The sequence below is a fragment of the Salvelinus fontinalis genome, chromosome 31, assembly GCF_029448725.1.
Source record: "Salvelinus fontinalis isolate EN_2023a chromosome 31, ASM2944872v1, whole genome shotgun sequence".
Lineage (NCBI taxonomy): Eukaryota > Metazoa > Chordata > Actinopteri > Salmoniformes > Salmonidae > Salvelinus > Salvelinus fontinalis.
The window spans coordinates 40222588-40239757 of NC_074695.1; the positions used below are offsets into that span (position 1 = coordinate 40222588).

Genomic DNA, 17170 nt, shown 5'->3' on the forward strand with positions numbered 1-17170 from the left:
TTTACTTGCAGCAAATGGAACAGCTAAACTAGCTTTACCAAGCACCGCCAGGCAAGATCTTTCAAACACAAAGTCTGAGTTAGCAGGGCTCAACGCTGACTTATTTTTTTTTTACAAGGAGTACGTGTAAATTGAAGAGCACACTTCAAATATTTTTCATTAAAAAGCCTTTTTTTTGTAGTAACGCCACCATGATTGCGCCATATCTGCTCTTGTGTATTCTCCATGGCACTTGGGCTGCGGTACAATGAAGTAATCATTGCAACAATTATTATCTGGGCGAGAAAAATTGGGGCACTGGTGCTCCTAAATAAATAAAAAATCTAGGTCGCACAGCAAAATATTTAGGTGCATATGCGAGTAAAAAGTCTGTTCAAGGAATAACTGTTAACAACCATTTTCTCTCCTTCCACAGACATAATGTCAGAAGGGGACAGTGTTGGTGAATCGATCCATGGGAAACCATCCACAATCGGCAGCTTCTTCACGCGGGTTGGACAGGTACTGCTGCCGGTGCCTTTAGTTGTTCTCGTCAAGAGGAAAGCGAAATAGGCTAAACCAAATAGAACTCTGCACCACTGTTTTGATGAAGATAGACATTGGACCCACTGTCACGGTGGTGCCACATAGAAAGACTGGAATTTCCACTTCAGTTAAGACGATGTTGAAACAGTGCTTTATCTAATGGTTATAGTTGTTCTCCTGGTAATGGTTGTGCACTGTGTCTCTGGTTGGTGTCTTTTCCAGATCTATCAGTCATGGCTAGACAAGTCAACGCCGTTCTCCATAGGGCGATGGGGAGTCACTCTTTCTCTAACGGCCATCTACATGATCAGAGTGTACATATTACAGGTAGAGCCACACACCACACTCAGGGCTTATCCTGAGCCGCATTCAGGAGAGTGCAACATACCGAACACTCCACATAGAAATGCCATGAGCAGAGCTGACATAATTTCTTCCTCCACATGTCAAAAAGGCACGTCTGTTCTGCACAATATATTTCTATCGGAACGTTCCACAACATTATACCCTACTGAATACGCACCTAACGTCCTTAAAGGTGGCCTCGGCAATGTGACACTTCATTATACACAGTGGGACAACTTTCTCCTTACAGGCATAAACAGTCAAAGTCAAATCTGCCAAGATGCGGGCATGCCTCAGGCGAGAGAGCACGTTTGGAAGAGCCTATAAGTGGCTTGTCAGATTTGAAATCTGTTTGCCTATGATAACGTTATATTGCCAAGTCTAACCGTTAAGTCATTTTCGGGGGGCATCTGTGTGAAGGTGTAATGTTTTCTTCTAGACTAGTATTGCTCCAGATATTTTCACCTCAGTCAGTGATGCATTTACAAATTGAATTACGGAATATACATTTTTACGCTTATTTCATTCACAGTTTGCAGGTGGGAATGCATGACATTCAAATCAACACTAATATGAGGTTTTCTCTGCTCCCTCCAGGGTTGGTATATTGTAACATATGCTCTGGGAATCTACCATCTTAACCTGTTCATCGCTTTTCTATCACCAAAAGTGGATCCATCAATGCTTGACGAAGGCAAGTTAGAGTTCACTGAACCACGCCACATTCCTTTGGTTGCGGTCATGTTCAAGATGTTTACTTTTCCTCCATAAAACAATGTTTAGGAGTGTTTTCTAGTGCTCACTCTTCACTAAGACACAATCAAAAATATCTTGTTGCTCAGACTCCATGGTGCGGCTAGAGAGTAAGTAAAAAAAAAAAAAAAAAAAGAAGCTTTGACTAGGGGTGCATCTTTGGCTTTCAAGCCAACTCGATAACGCGTCTTAATACACTGGCATATACAATTCAAAAATAATACCTTATAGTTTGGGACGACTCAATACTATACGGTTTAGTTCAATGCAATTACATTTTTATTTGCAGTCTGGATAATTAATCCTTATTATGACTAGACAAAGACTATATAAAACATAATTACCAAATTACCCATCATTTAAGAAAACAGCAAACTACAAAATTAGATCCCAAAATTCAGAAAGAGATGCATGTTTAGTACAGTTCAGTGTACTTACAAGTAGTATTGTGGATAAAGATTGGTTGGTTTACCTTGCCCTTGGGAAAGTGAAAGGGGGATATCTAGTCAGTTGTACAACAGAATGCATTCAACTTAAATGTGCCTTCTGCATTTAACCCTTTGTCACGTCTACTAATTTAAAATGGGGGATGCACTGGTTAAGTGGGGTCTATTTGATGTGTGTTAATTAATCACATTGCTGCTGCAAGGTGCGAATTTCTTTACTGGGGGGGGGGGGGCAGGCAATCATCTCATACCAGTTTTTAGAAACACATTGTACACTAGAGAAACAAGTTATTGGAGAGCTCTTTTGCTTCCAATGTGGTGAGAGTAACAAAGAAAGGGTTCTCTTTGAAAGGTCTTTGGTTGCTATGTAAATACTATTTTAACGCCTTTTAGTGACATTTTGGTATTGTAAACAGAATGCAAGGTGTTTACTCCAGTATTCTTATTGGGATGCCGTTGGGATCAGTTTTCTAAATCTGTAGTCACTGTTCTTGTTGAGTCCATTTGATTGGCTCGGAACGTGACCAATGATCCTTGTAACCTTGCTCCTCCTCCACTCACCTGTAGATGAGGGCCCGGCGCTCCCCACCAAGCAGAACGAGGAGTTCCGCCCGTTCATCAGGAGGTTGCCCGAATTCAAATTCTGGTGAGAGCCCCCAATCACCGTCATCTACCCAGCCTGGCCTTTCACTGAACTGGGTTGAGCCACAGGCTTGTGCATGCATCATTTGTGCTCCCTTGTCCTGATATCCTACCACAGTCTCCTGTTTGAATATTCTTTCATCAATCATTCACCAATGGTTATGATATGTTTTTGTTTTTTTGACCATTTGCATGGAAGTTCATTTTGTGGGGTCAGCAACACATCATAATGCACAAAATCAATGCACTATAATACATTACAATAAAATGGAAAGTGAGAACACACATTCACTGTGACATGTACAATACTGTCCGACCATGTATGTGTGTTGTGTCCTATGTCCAACTATAGCCTGGTTCACCGAAAATAAGCTCCTGCACACTGCCCTTGCAGAGTAGCTCGCTCACCCGACAATGTAAAGAGGTTCTTGGCTTGTGAAAGTATACTTCCTGAAGGATGGATGCTGCACTAGGATGGCTCTATGGACTGTTACTGGAAAGCTTTGTTTTACATACTCTCCTTACTATCAAGGCTATATGTGGATATAGCATACAGTGCCTTCAAAGTATTCAGACCCCTTTTTGTTACGTTACAGCCTCATTCTAAAATGGTCTTTGCGTACCACAAAGACCAAAGTCTAGCGCCATGGCGGATGAGATAGCAAAAGCTCAGGTTGCCCAGCCCGGCGGAGATACAATCTTCGGCAAAATCATTCGCAAGGAGATTCCTGCAATAATATTATTTGAAGATGTACATCTTCATCTCTTGTATATCTCTTGTACATTAAGAGAATAGCTGGTTTCTGTATTACAGTTCTACCAAGTATTCATACCACTGACAGACTTTTATAAAAGGTGTTTTGACTGCAACTAAATCAACTGTAATTCGGATTTTGTATACGCTCATACCTAGTAATAACCAGTTATAACCAATGCGAGTACATAAGGTGCTCCATCTCTGCAGATAAAATAAATAAAAATCAGCAATCTACACACCCCATTATGACAAAGCAAAAACAGGTTTCTAGACATTTTTTCAAATGTATTAAAATTTAAACACCTTATTGACATACCGTGGCAAGAAAAAGTATGTGAACACTTTGGAATTACCTGGATTTCTGCATAAATTGGTCATAAAATTTGATCTGATCATCTAAGTCACAACAATAGACACACAGTGTGCTTAACTTCCTGCGGATTAGTGGGACGCTACCGTCCCATTTTGACAATTTCCAGTGAAATTGCAGAGCGCCAAATTCAAATTTAATTACTATAAATATTAAACTTTCGTGAATTCACAAGTGCAATACATCAAAATAAAGCTTAACTTGTTGTTAATCCAGCTAAGGTGTCAGATTTCAAAAAGGCTTTACGGCGAAAGCAAACCATGCGATTATCTGAGGACAGCGCCCAGCACACAAATGCAAAACAAATCATTTTCAACCAGGGAGTTGTGACACGAAAGTCAGAAATAGCGATATAAAAAATGCCTTACCTTTGAAGATCTTCTTTTGGCACTCAAAGATCTCAGTTACATTACAAATGGTCCTTTTGTTCGACAATGTCCTTTATATCCATAAAAACTCAGTTTAGCTGGCGCGCTTCAGTCAATAATCCACTCGGTTTCCCTCCTTCAAAATGAATCCCAAACTTTACCAATAAACTTATCCAAACAAGTCAATCAATGTTTATAATCAAACCTTAGTTACCCTAATACGCAAATAAACAATACAATTTGAGACAGAGAATTGTTATTGTCTTTACCAGAGAAAAATACCAGAGAAAAAAAACTGCCTGAAACTCCTTCTAAAGACTGTTGACATCTAGTGGAAACCCTAGGAACTGCAATCAGGCATGATTTCACCCTATTATATAAGTGCCAGCCATTGAAATCAGTGAAAGGATTATTTGGGGGGGGGGGTTGTCCTCGGGGTTTCACCTGCCATTTCAGTTTTGTTATACTCACAGACATTATTTTAACAGTTTTAGAAACTTTAGAGTGTTTCCTATCCAAATCTACCAATTATATGCATATCCTAGCTTCTGGGCCCGAGTAGCAGGCAAATTACTTTGGGCACGCTTTTCATCCGGACGTCAAAATACCATCCCCTATCCCAAAGAAGTTAAACTAATAACACACACATTGTTGTATTTTTCTTGTCTATATTGAATACATTATTTAAACATTGACAGTGTAGGTTGGGAAAAGTATGTGAACCCCAAAAGCTAATTGGGGTCTGCTAACCTGAAGTCCAATCAATGAGACAAGATTGGAGATGTTGGTTAGAGCTGTCCTGCCCTATAAAAAAACGAAATTTGAGTTTGCTATTCACAAGAAGCATTGCCTGATGTGAACCATGCCTCGAACAAAAGAGATCTCATAAAAGAGCTCTAATTTTTGACTTGCATAAAACTGGAAAGGGTTACAAAATTATCTCTAAAAGCCTTGATGTTGATCAATCCACGGTAAGACAAATTGTCTATAAATGAAGAAAGTTAAGCACTGTTGCTAATCTCTCTAGTAGTGGCTGTCCTGCTGATGTACATTTTGCTCGATAATGTAAGGCTATCTGTCCGCCAATTGAAGCTCAACAGAAGTTGGGTGGTGCAACAGGACAACGACCCAAAACACAGAAGTAAATCAACAACAAAATTGCTTCAACAGAAGAAAATACGCTTTCTGGAGTAACCCTGTCAGAGTCCTGACCTCAACCCGATTGAGATGCTGTGGCATGACCTCAAGAGAGCAGTTCACATCAGACATCCCAAGAATCTTCCTGAACTAAAACAGTTTTGTAAAGAGGAATAGTCAAAAATTTCTCCTGACCATTGTGCAGGTCTGATCCGCAACTACAGAAAACTTTTGGTTGAGGTTATTGCTGCCAAAGGAGGGTCAACCAGTTATTAAATCCAAGGGTTCACATACTTTTTTCACCCTGCACTGGGAATATCTAAATGGTGTGTTCAATAAAGACATGAAAATGTATAATTGTTTAAGCAGACTGTGTTTGTCTGTTGTGACTTGGATGAAGATCAGATCTAGGCCGGGTGGCCTAGACCTGGTCGCCCGGCCAAACTGAGCAGTTGGGGAGAAGGGCCTTGATCAGGGAGGTGACCAAGAACCCGATGGTCACTGACAGAGCTCTAGAGTTCCTCTGTGGAGATGGGAGAAACTCCAAGCGGGCTGTCGTGCCTTCCGTCTGGCCGCTCTACCATAAAGGCCTGATTGTTGGAGTGCTGCAGAAATGGTTCTTGTTGGAGTGCTGCAGAGACAATCATTTCTGCAGCACTCCAGCAATCAGGCCTTTATGGTAGAGTGGCCAGACGGAAGTCACTCCTCAGTAAAAGGCACATGAAAGCCCACTTGGAGTTTGCCAAAAGGAACCTTAAGACTCTCAAACCATGAGAAACAAGATTCTCTGGTCTGATGAAACCAAGATTGAACTATTTGGCCTGAATGCCAAGCGTCACGTCTGGAGGAAACCTGGCACCATCCCTACAGTGAAGCACGGTGGTGGCAGCATCATGCTGTGGGGATGTTTTTCAGCGGCAGGGACTGGGAGACTAGTCACGATCGAGGCAAAGATGAACGGAGCAAAGAACAGAGAGATCCTTGATGAAAACCTGCTTCATAGTGCTCAGGACCTCGGACTGGGGCGTTGGTTCACCTTCCAACAGGACAACGACCTCTAAGCACACAGCCAAGACAACGCAGCAGTGGTTTCGGGACAAGTCTCTGAATGTCCTTGAGCCCGGATTTGAACCCGATCGAACATCTCTGGAGAGACCTGATAATAACTGTGCAGCAACACTCCCCATCCAATCTGACAGAGCTTGAGAGGATCTACATAGAAAAATGGGAGAAACTGCTCAAATACAGGTGTGCCAAGCTTGTAGCGTCATGCCCAAGAAGACTCAATGCTGTAATCGCTGCCAAAGGGGCTTCAACAATGTACTGAGTACGGTCTGAATACTTATGTAAATGTAATAGTCCAGTTTATTTTAATTAGCGGGGGGGAAAAACTGTTTTTGGTTTGTCAGTATAGGATATTGTGTGAAGATTGTTGAGGGGGGGGGGGGAATACTATTGAATCCATTTTAGAATAAGGCTGTAACGTAACAATGTGGGAAAGGTGAAGGGGTCTGAATACTTTCCGAAGATGTATTCAGACCCCTTGACTTGGTGTCACTGACTGATATGTTGTTGCCCATACCTATGATGATCGGAAACAGAAACCTCTGGTGGTTAGCTTTGTGGTATCCTTCTGGGCTCGTATTCACAAAGAGTCTCAGACTACGAGAGATGATCTAGGATCAGTTTAGCATTTTAGATCATAACTATATGCATCGACGGGACCTGATCCAAGACCATCTGTGACGCTTTGTGAATATGGGTCCTGTTTTTTTATTTTGACAACTGTTTATGGCCATGAGTGTGAAATTACAACTATTATTTTTCAACTACTACACATCCTTATTGTATGTTTTATGTCGGTTCCTTTTTTTTGTCTGCAGGCATTCGGCAACGAAAGGCATTGTCATTGCCATGATTTGCACATTCTTCGAAGCCTTCAATGTGCCTGTGTTCTGGCCCATACTCGTAATGTACTTCATCATGCTTTTCTGCATCACCATGAAGAGGCAGATCAAGGTATGGGAAACCCAGTGACACTGCTGCTGACTGCATGATAGTCGTATCAGACGCGTCATAGCTAGATGTACAGTCGCTAGTTAGTCTACACACCCCTTGCACAGTCATCACATTTTGCTGCCTTAAAATTCAATCTAAAAAGGGAATAAGTTCTTTCTTTTTCCTACCGATCTACACAACCAACTCCACATTTTTTTAAAGTGAAGAAAAATACATGTCAGAGCTCAGGGTCTCCGCTTCACAGCTCTGTATGGGTTTTGACTGACAGATGTTCTGAACTTGAGCACCTCGTGCGACAAGACGTTGCCCCCATCCCTTCCGCTAATAGGGCAACTTTTGCGAATGTTTTAGGGAAATTATGTAAATTAAGAGGGCTATGTATTTTGAAAGATGAGATGTTGAGGATTATAATAAATACTGCTTTGATGTCATACAAGCAAGCCAAACACCCGTGAGTCCAAATATGCACTTCATATTTCCATAGCATAAAATTCATGTCATTATACAGTGCCAACGTTTATGATCCCTATGTTGGCTGTACAGTTACAAGGTGACATGGCGTCATACCCTGGGTTGTTTTGGACAGAATGAGCCTGTTTGTCTATTGTGAAGAAAATTTCCCGCGGCACACCCACCTGAATGCACTCATGACTCCATTCTACACGCACCAGAATGACAATCTGTTTCTCTGAATTGAATTGTGAACGGCTAACACTGTAGTATCGTATTTTGTAACTTAGCTAGTCATGTTCGCAATAGAACAAGCTTTCAAATGATGCTCACCTGACCTAGATTGCTATTTACTGTATAATGGACCGTTTCTGGATTGCGTGAACAGTAATTGTGTGATAGTGGGGATGCAGGGTTGTGTTCCAATCAAAACATCTACAAGTGTGCTTGCTCTAGTTCTTCAACAGCACAGCTTAGAGAGCTCAAAAAGCACCTTATAGTTGAAGACTCTTCTTTGAAACATAAAATTGCATTGAAATTACTTAGGAACTGTGCACACTTTGGAGAGGGCTCTCAGGCGAACAGGCTCCGAGACAGCTTCTACCCCCACAGCCATAATACTGCTAAATAGACAATTAATGAGACCCAACTATCTGCACTGACTCTATCTTGCACTGACCCTACGCACATTTACTAGACTGTATATACAAACCATATACACACACACTCACATACACAAACTACATTGATACTCCCACACAAAACCCACAGGCATTCACAAATACTACATACTTTACCTTGCCATCATGTACATATCTACCTCCAATACCTCATACCTCTACACATTGATCTGGTACTGGTACTCCTCCATTCTTGTGAATTTTATTTTATTCCTCTTGTTACTATTTTATTTATTTATTTTAAACTCTGCGTTGTTGGGAAGGTTTTGTGAGCAAGTATTTCACGGTAAAGTTTACACCAGTTGTATTCGGCGCATGTGACAATTTGTGTTTTCCTTCAACTTTTGACAAACATACCCATGGCATGGTGCTGCCACCACATTACATGAAAATACCAAATTTACTGAGCTTGAGCAATTTTGCCAAAAACAATGGCTATATACACTTTGTACAAAACATTTAAGAACATCTTCCTAAAATGTTGTTGCATCCCCCCGCCCAGGTAAACGCCAATGCTTCCCACAGTTGTTTCAAGTTGGCTGGATGTTCTTTGGGTGGTAGACCATTCATGATACACATGGGGAAACGGTTAAGTGTGAAAAACCCAGCAGCGTTGCATTTCTTAACACACTCAAACCGATGCGCTTGGCACCTACTACCATACCCCGTTCAAAGGCACTTAAATATTTTGTCTTGCCCAATCACCCTCTGAATGGCGCACACAAATCAAATCGCATTTTATTTGTCACATAAACGTGTTTAGCAGATGTTAATGTGGGTGTAGCAACATGCTTGTGTTTCTAGCTCCAACAGTGCAGTAATATTGAACAATACACACAATATAAAGGAATGGAATTCAGAATATATACATATTTGGATGAGCGATGTCAGAGTGGCATAGACTAAGATACAGTAGAATAGGTTAGAATACAGTATATACATATGAGATGAGTAATGCAAAATATGTCAACATTAAAGTGATCAGTGATTTCAAGTCTCTCTATATACTGCAGCAGCTTCTAATGTGCTAGCAATGGCTATTTAACAGTTTGATGGCCTTGAGATAGAAGCTGTTTTTCAGTCTCTCGGTCCCAGCTTTGATGCACCTGTATTGACCTCGCGTTCTGGACGATAGAGGGGGGAACAGGCATAGGCTCGGGTGGTGGTTGTTCTTGATTATCTTTTTGGCCTTCCTTTGACATCGGGTGCTGTCGGTGTCCTGGAGGGCAGGTAGCTTGCCCCCGGTGATGCATTGGGCAGACCGCAACACCCTCTAGAGAGCCCTGCGGTTGTGGTTGGTGCTGTTGCCGTACCAGGCGGTGATACAGCCCGACAGGATGCATCTGTACAAGTTTGTGTTAGGTTTTTGGTGCCCGGCCAAATTTATTCAGCCTCCTGAGTTTGAAGAGGGGCTGTTGCGCCGCCTTCGCCACACTGTCTGTGTGGGTGGATGATTTCAGTTTGTCAGTGACGTGTACGCCGAGGAACTTGAAGCTTTCCACCTTCTCCACTGTGGTCCCGTCCACGATCAGCTCCTTTGTTTTGTTGACGTTGGGTGAGGTTATTTTCCTGAAACCACACTCCCAGGGCCCTTACCTCTCATTATTGTTTGTAATCAGGCCTACTACTGTTGTCGTCTGCAAACTTGATGATTGAGTTGGAGGCGTGCGTGGTCACGCTGTCATGGGTGAACCGGGAGTACAGGATGGGGCTGAGCACGCATTCTTGTGGGGCCCCAGTGTTGAGGATCAGTGAAGTGGAGATGTTGTTTTCTACCTTCACCACCTGGGGGTGGCCCGTCACGGAGTCCAGGACCCAGTTGCACAGCTATAGTCAATGAACCGCATTCTTACATAGGTATTCCTCTTGTCCAGATGGGATAGGGCAGTGTGATGGGAATTGCATCGTCTGTGGATCTATTGGGGCGGTAAGCAAATTGAAGTGGGTCTAGGCTGTCAGGTAAGGTAGAGGTGATATGATCCTTGACTAGTTTCAAAGCACTTCACGATGACAGAAGTGAGTGCTACTGGGCGATTAGTCATTTAGTTCAGTTACCTTTTGCTTTCTTGGGTACAGGAACAATGTTGGACAATTGTGAAGCTTGTGGGGACAACAGACTGGGATAGGGAGAGATTTGAATATGTCCGTGAACACTCCAGCCAGCTGGTCTGCACATGCTCTGAGGACCCGGCTAGGGATGCCGTCTGGGCCGGCAGCCTTACGAGGGTTAACACGCTTAAATGTGTTACTCACGTCAGCCACAGGAGGAGAGCCAACAGTCCTTGATAGCGGGCCACGTTGGCACTGTGTTATCCTCAAAGCAGGCGAAGAAGGTGTGTAGCTTGTCCGGGTGCAAGACGTCAGTGTCCGGGACATGGCTGGTTTTCCCTTTGTAATCTGTGATTGACTTTAGACCCTGCCACATACGTCTCGTGTCTGAGCCGTTGAATTGTGACTCCACTTTGTCTCTATACTGACCTTTTGCCTGTTTGATTGCCTTACGGAGGGAATAACTACACTATTGGTATTCGGCTATATTCCCAGTCACATTGCCATGGTTAAATGTGATGTTTCCCTCTTTCAGTTTTACGTGAATGCTGCCATCTATTCATGGTTTCTGGTTAGGGTAGGTTTTAATAGTCACCGTGGGTACAACATCTCCTATACATTTCCTGATAAACTCAGTCACCATATCCATGTATTCGTCTGTTGTTCTCAGAGGCTACCTGGAACATTTCCCAGTCTGCGTGATGAAAACAATTGACACGTGGATTCCGATTGGTCAGACCAGTGTTGAATAGTCTTTAGCACGTGTACTTCCTGTTTCAGTTTCTGCCTTTCGGAAGGGAGGAGCAAAATGGAGTCATGATCACATTTGCCGAAGGGAGGGCGTGGGAGGGCCTTGTAGGTATCCCAGAAGTTGGAGTAGCCAATGGTCCAAGTGTTTTTTTTTTATCAGCGTGAGTACTACAGTCAATGTGCTGATAGAACTTCAGTAATGTTTTCCTCAAATTTGCTTTAAAATCCCCAGCTACAATTGTGAGGTATTCTAGGTCGGGTGAACAAAAGGACTTGTGTTCCTGTATGTTATCACATTCACACCATGAGTAGTTAATCATGAAACATACACCCTCGCTCTTATTCTTCCCGGAGAGATATTTATTCCTGTCTGCGCGATGAACTGAGAACCCAACTGGCTCAACGGACTCAGACAGTATATCCCGAGAGAGCCATGTTTCCATAAAACTGAGTATGTTACAATCCCTGATGTCTCTCTGGAAGGAAATGCTTGCCCTGAGCTCGTCAACTTTATCCAGAGACTGAACATTAGTGAGTAATCTACTCGAAAGCGGTGGGTGGTGTCTGCGCCTCGTGAGTCGGACTAAAAGTCCACTCCGAGTACCCCCTTCCCGCCGGCGGTGTTTTGGAACAGCCTCTGGAATCAGTTGAATTGCCCCGGAGGGTATGAACAAAGGATCCGATTCGGGATAGTCATATTCCTGGTCGTTATGCTGGTGAGTTACCGCCACTCTGATATCCAAAGGTTCTTCCTGACGGTATGTAATAACATTTTTATTTATTTATTTTTATTTATTTAACCTTTATTTAACCAGGTAGGCTAGTTGAGAACAAGTTCTCATTTGCAACTGCGACCTGGCCAAGATAAAGCATAGCAATTCGACACATACAACAACAGAGTTACACATGGAATAAACAAAACATACAGTCAATAATACAGTAGATAAAAGAAAACAAAGTCTATATACAGTGAGTGCAAATGAGGTAAGGGAGTTAAGGCAATAAATAGGCCATGGTGGCGAAGTAATTACAATATAGCAATTAAACACGGGAATGGTAGATGTGCAGAAGATGAATATGCAAGTAGAGATTCTGGGGTGCAAAGGAGCAAGATAAATAAATACAGTATGGGGATGAGGTAGATAGATGGGCTGTTTACATATGGGCTATGTACAGGTGCAGTGATCTGTGAGCTGCTCTGACATCTGGTGCTTAAAGCTAGTGAGGGAGATATGAGTCTCCAGCTTCGGTGATTTTTGCAGTTCGTTCCAGTCATTGGCAGCAGAGAACTGGAAGGAAAGGCGACCAAAGGAGGAATTGGCTTTGGGGGTGACCAGTGAGATATACCTGCTGGAGCGCGTGCTACGAGCGGTTGCTGCTATGGTGACCAGTGAGCTGAGATAAGGCGGGGCTTTACCTAGCAGAGACTTGTAGATAACCTGTAGCCAGTGGGTTTGGCGACGAGTATGAAGCGAGGGCCAACCAACGAGAGCGTACAGGTCACAGTGGTGGGTAGTATATGGGGCTTTGGTGACAAAACGGATGGCACTGTGATAGACTGCATCCAATTTGTTGAGTAGAGTGTTGGAGGCTATTTTATAGATGGCATCGCCGAAGTCGAGGATCGGTTGGATGGTATGTTTGGCAGCATGAGTGAAGGATGCTTTGTTGCGATATAGGAAGCCGATTCTAGATTTAATTTTGGATTGGAGATGCTTAATGTGAGTCTGGAAGGAGAGTTTACAGTCTAACCAGACACCTAGGTATTTGTAGTTGTCCACATATTCTAAGTCAGAGCCGTCCAGAGTAGTGATGCTGGACGGGCAGGCAGGTGCGGGCAGTGATCGATTGAATAGCATGCATTTAGTTTTACTTGTATTTAAGAGCAGTTGGAGGCCACGGAAGGAGAGTTGTATGGCATTGAAGCTCGTCTGGAGGTTAGTTAACACAGTGTCCAAAGAAGGGCCAAGGGTATACAGAATTGTGTCGTCTGCGTAGAGGTGGATCAGGGAATCACCAGCAGCAAGAGCAACATCATTGCTGTATACAGAGAAGAGAGTCGGCCCGAGAATTGAACCCTGTGGCACACAGACTGCCAGAGGTCCGGACAACAGACCCTCTGATTTGACACACTGAACTCGATCAGAGAAGTAGTTGGCAATCGTTTGAGAAACCAAGGCTGTCGTCTGCCAATAAGAATGTGGTTGGTTGATGAATACGGCTGCACAGTAATGTCTCTTATCGGTGGAGGTTATGATATCGTTTAGGACCTTGAGCGTGGCTGAGGTGTACCCATGACCAGCTCTGAATCCAGATTGCATAGCGGAGAAGGTACGGTGGGATTTGAAGTGGTCGGTAATCTGTTTGTTAACTTGGCTTTCAAAGACCTTAGAAAGACAGGGTAGGATAGATATACAGTGGGGAGAACAAGTATTTGATACACTGCCGATTTTGCAGGTTTTCCTACTTACAAAGCATGTAGAGGTCTGTAATTTTTTATCATAGGTACACTTCAACTGTGAGAGACGGAATCTAAAACAAAAATCCAGAAAATCACATTGTATGATTTTTAAGTAATTAATTTGCATTTTATTGCATGACATAAGTATTTGATCACCTACCAACCAGTAAGAATTCCAGCTCTCACAGACCTGTTAGTTTTTCTTTAAGAAGCCCTCCTGTTCTCCACTCATTACCTGTATTAACTGCACCTGTTTGAACTCGTTACCTGTATGTCCACACACTCAATCAAACAGACTCCAACCTATCCACAATGGTCAAGACCAGAGAGCTGTGTAAGGACATCAGGGATAAAATTGTAGACCTGCACAAGGCTGGGATGGGCTACAGGACAATAGGCAAGCAGCTTGGTGAGAAGGCAACAACTGTTGGCGCAATTATTGGAAAATGGAAGAAGTTCAAGATGACGGTCAATCACCCTCGGTCTGGGGCTCCATGCAAGATCTCACCTCGTGGGGCATCAATGATCATGAGGAAGGTGAGGGATCAGCCCAGAACTCCACGGCAGGACCTGGTCAATGACCTGAAGAGAGCTGGGACCACAGTCTCAAAGAAAACCATTAGTAACACACTACGCCGTCATGGATTAAAATCCTACAGCGCACGCAAGGTCCCCCTGCTCAAGCCAGCGCATGTCCAGGCCCGTCTGAAGTTTGCCAATGACCATCTGGATGATCTAGAGGAGGAATGGGAGAAGGTCATGTGGTCTGATGAGACAAAAATAGAGCTTTTTGGTCTAAACTCCACTCACCGTGTTTGGATGAAGAAGAAGGATGAGTACAACCCCAAGAACACCATCCCAACCGTGAAGCATGGAGGTGGAAACATCATTCTTTGGGGATGCTTTTCTGCAAAGGGGACAGGACGACTGCACCGTATTGAGGGGAAGATGGATGGGGCCATGTATCGTGAGATCTTGGCCAACAACCTCCTTCCCTCAGTAAGAGCATTGAAGATGGGTCGTGGCTGGGTCTTCCAGCATGACAACGACCCGAAACACACAGCCAGGGCAACTAAGGAGTGGCTCCGTAAGAAGCATCTCAAGGTCCTGGAGTGGCCTAGCCAGTCTCCAGACCTGAACCCAATAGAAAATCTTTGGAGGGAGCTGAAAGTCCGTATTGCCCAGCGACAGCCCCTAAACCTGAAGGATCTGGAGAAGGTCTGTATGAAGGGTGTGCCAAAATCCCTGCTGCAGTGTGTGCAAACCTGGTCAAGAACTACAGGAAGTATTAAGTTCTGCTTTTCTGATGTATCAAATACTTATGTCATGCAATAAAATGCAAATTAATTACTTAAAAATCATACAATGTGATTTTCTGGGTTTTTGTTTTAGATTCCGTCTCTCACAGTTGAAGTGTACCTATGATAAAAATTACAGACCTCTACATGCTTTGTAAGTAGGAAAACCTGCAAAATCGGCAGTGTATCAAATACTTGTTCTCCCCACTGTAGGTCTGTAGCAGTTTGGGTCTAGAGTGTCACCCCCTTTGAAGAGTTGGATGACCGCGGCAGCTTTCCAATCTTTGGGAATCTCAGACGATACGAAAGAGAGGTTGAACAGGCTAGTAATAGGGGTTGCAACAATTTCGGCAGATCATTTTAGAAAGAGAGGGTCAAGATTGTCTAGCCCGGCTGATTTGTAGGTGTCCAGATTTTGCAGATCTTTCAGAACATCAGCTATCTGGATTTGGGTGAAGGAGAAATGGTGGGGGCTTGGGCGGGTTGCTGTGGAGGGTGCCGGGCAGTTGACCGGGGTAGGGGTAGCCAGGTGGAAAGCATGTCCAGCCATAGAGAAATGCTTATTGAAATTCTCAATTATAGTGGATTTATCAGTGGTAACAGTGTTTCCTAGCCTCAGAGCAGTGGGCAGCTGGGAGGAGGTGCTCTTATTCTCCATGGACTTTACAGTGTCACAAGTTTTTGGGGTTTGTACTACAGGATGCAAGTTTCTGTTTGAAAAAGCTAGCCTTAGCTTTCCTAACTGCCTGTGTATATTTGTTCCTAACTTCCCTGAAAAGTTGCATATCACGGGGGCTATTCGACGCAAATGCAGAACGCCACAGGATGTTTTTGTTCTGGTCAAGGGCAGACAGGTCTGGAGTGAACCAAGGACTATATCTATTCCTAGTTCTAAATGTTTTGAATGGGGCATGCTTATTTAAGATGGTGAGGAAGGCACTTCAAAGAATAACCAGGCATCCTCTACTGACGGGATGAGGTCAATGTTATTCCAGGATACCCCGGCCAGGTCGATTAGAAAGGCCTGCTCGCAGAAGTGTTTTAGGGAGCGTTTGACAGTGATGAGGGGTGGTCGTTTGATCGCAGACCCATTACGGATGCAGGCAGTGATCGCTGAGATCTTGATTGAAAACAGCAGAGGTGTATTTGAAGGGCGAGTTAGTTAGGATGATCTCTATGAGGGTGCCCGTGTTTTACGGATTTGGGGTTGTACCTGGTAGGTCCATTGATAATTTGTGTGAGATTGAGGGCATCAAGCTTAGATGTAGGATGGCCGGGGTGTTAAGCATGTCCCAGTTTAGGTCACCTAGTAGCACGAGCTCAGAAGATAGATGGGGGGGGCAATCAATTCGCATATGGTGTCGAGGCCACAGCTGGGGGCAGAGGGTGGTCTATAGCAAGCGGCAACAGTGAGAGACTTGTTTCTGGAAAGGTGAATTTTTAGAAGTAGAAGCTCAAATTGTTTGGGTACAAACCTGGATAGTAAGACTGAACTCTGCGGGCTATCTCTGCAATAGATTGCAACACCGCCCCCTTTGGCAGTTCTATCTTGGCGGAAAATGTTATAGTTAGGGATGGAGATTTCAGGGTTTTTGGTGGTTTTTCCTAAGCCAGGATTCAAACACGGCTAAGACATCCGGGTTGGCAGAGTGTGCTAAAGCAGTGAGTAAAACAAACTTAGGGAGTAGGCTTCTAATGTTGACATGCATGAAACCAAGGCTTTTACGGTTACAGAAGTCAACAAATGAGAGCACCTAGGGAGTGGGTGGGGAGCTAGGCACTGCAGGACCTGGATTAACCTCTACATCACCAGAGGAACAGAGGAGAAGTAGGATAAGGGTACGGCTAAAGGCTATACGAACTGGCCGTCTAGCACGTTCGGAACAGAAAGTAAAAGAAGCAGGTTTCTGGGCGCGATAGAATATATTGAAGGTATAATGTACAGACAAAGGTATGATAGGATGTGAGTACATTGGAGGTAAACCTAGGCATTGAGTAATGATGAGAGAGATATAGTCTCTAGAGAGGTTTAAACCAGGTGATGTCATCGCATATGTAGGAGGTGGAACAACATCGTTGGTTAAGGCATATTGAGCAGGGCTAGAGGCTCTACAGTGAAA

The 17170-nt window shown here is 43.6% G+C and overlaps 1 protein-coding gene across 2 annotated transcripts in view; it reads left to right on the plus strand.

The window, feature by feature from the left end:
• rer1 (retention in endoplasmic reticulum sorting receptor 1) overlaps nt 1-17170 on the plus strand; it is a 28699-nt gene that overhangs the window by 8258 nt on the left and 3271 nt on the right. For both annotated transcript variants that reach the window (XM_055892640.1, XM_055892639.1), the window contains exons 2-6: nt 416-501; nt 748-852; nt 1468-1564; nt 2637-2715; nt 7227-7362. In XM_055892640.1, the coding sequence (XP_055748615.1) occupies nt 421-501; nt 748-852; nt 1468-1564; nt 2637-2715; nt 7227-7362 (498 nt within the window). In that variant the 5' untranslated portion in view covers nt 416-420. The remainder of the gene's footprint in view (nt 1-415; nt 502-747; nt 853-1467; nt 1565-2636; nt 2716-7226; nt 7363-17170) is intronic.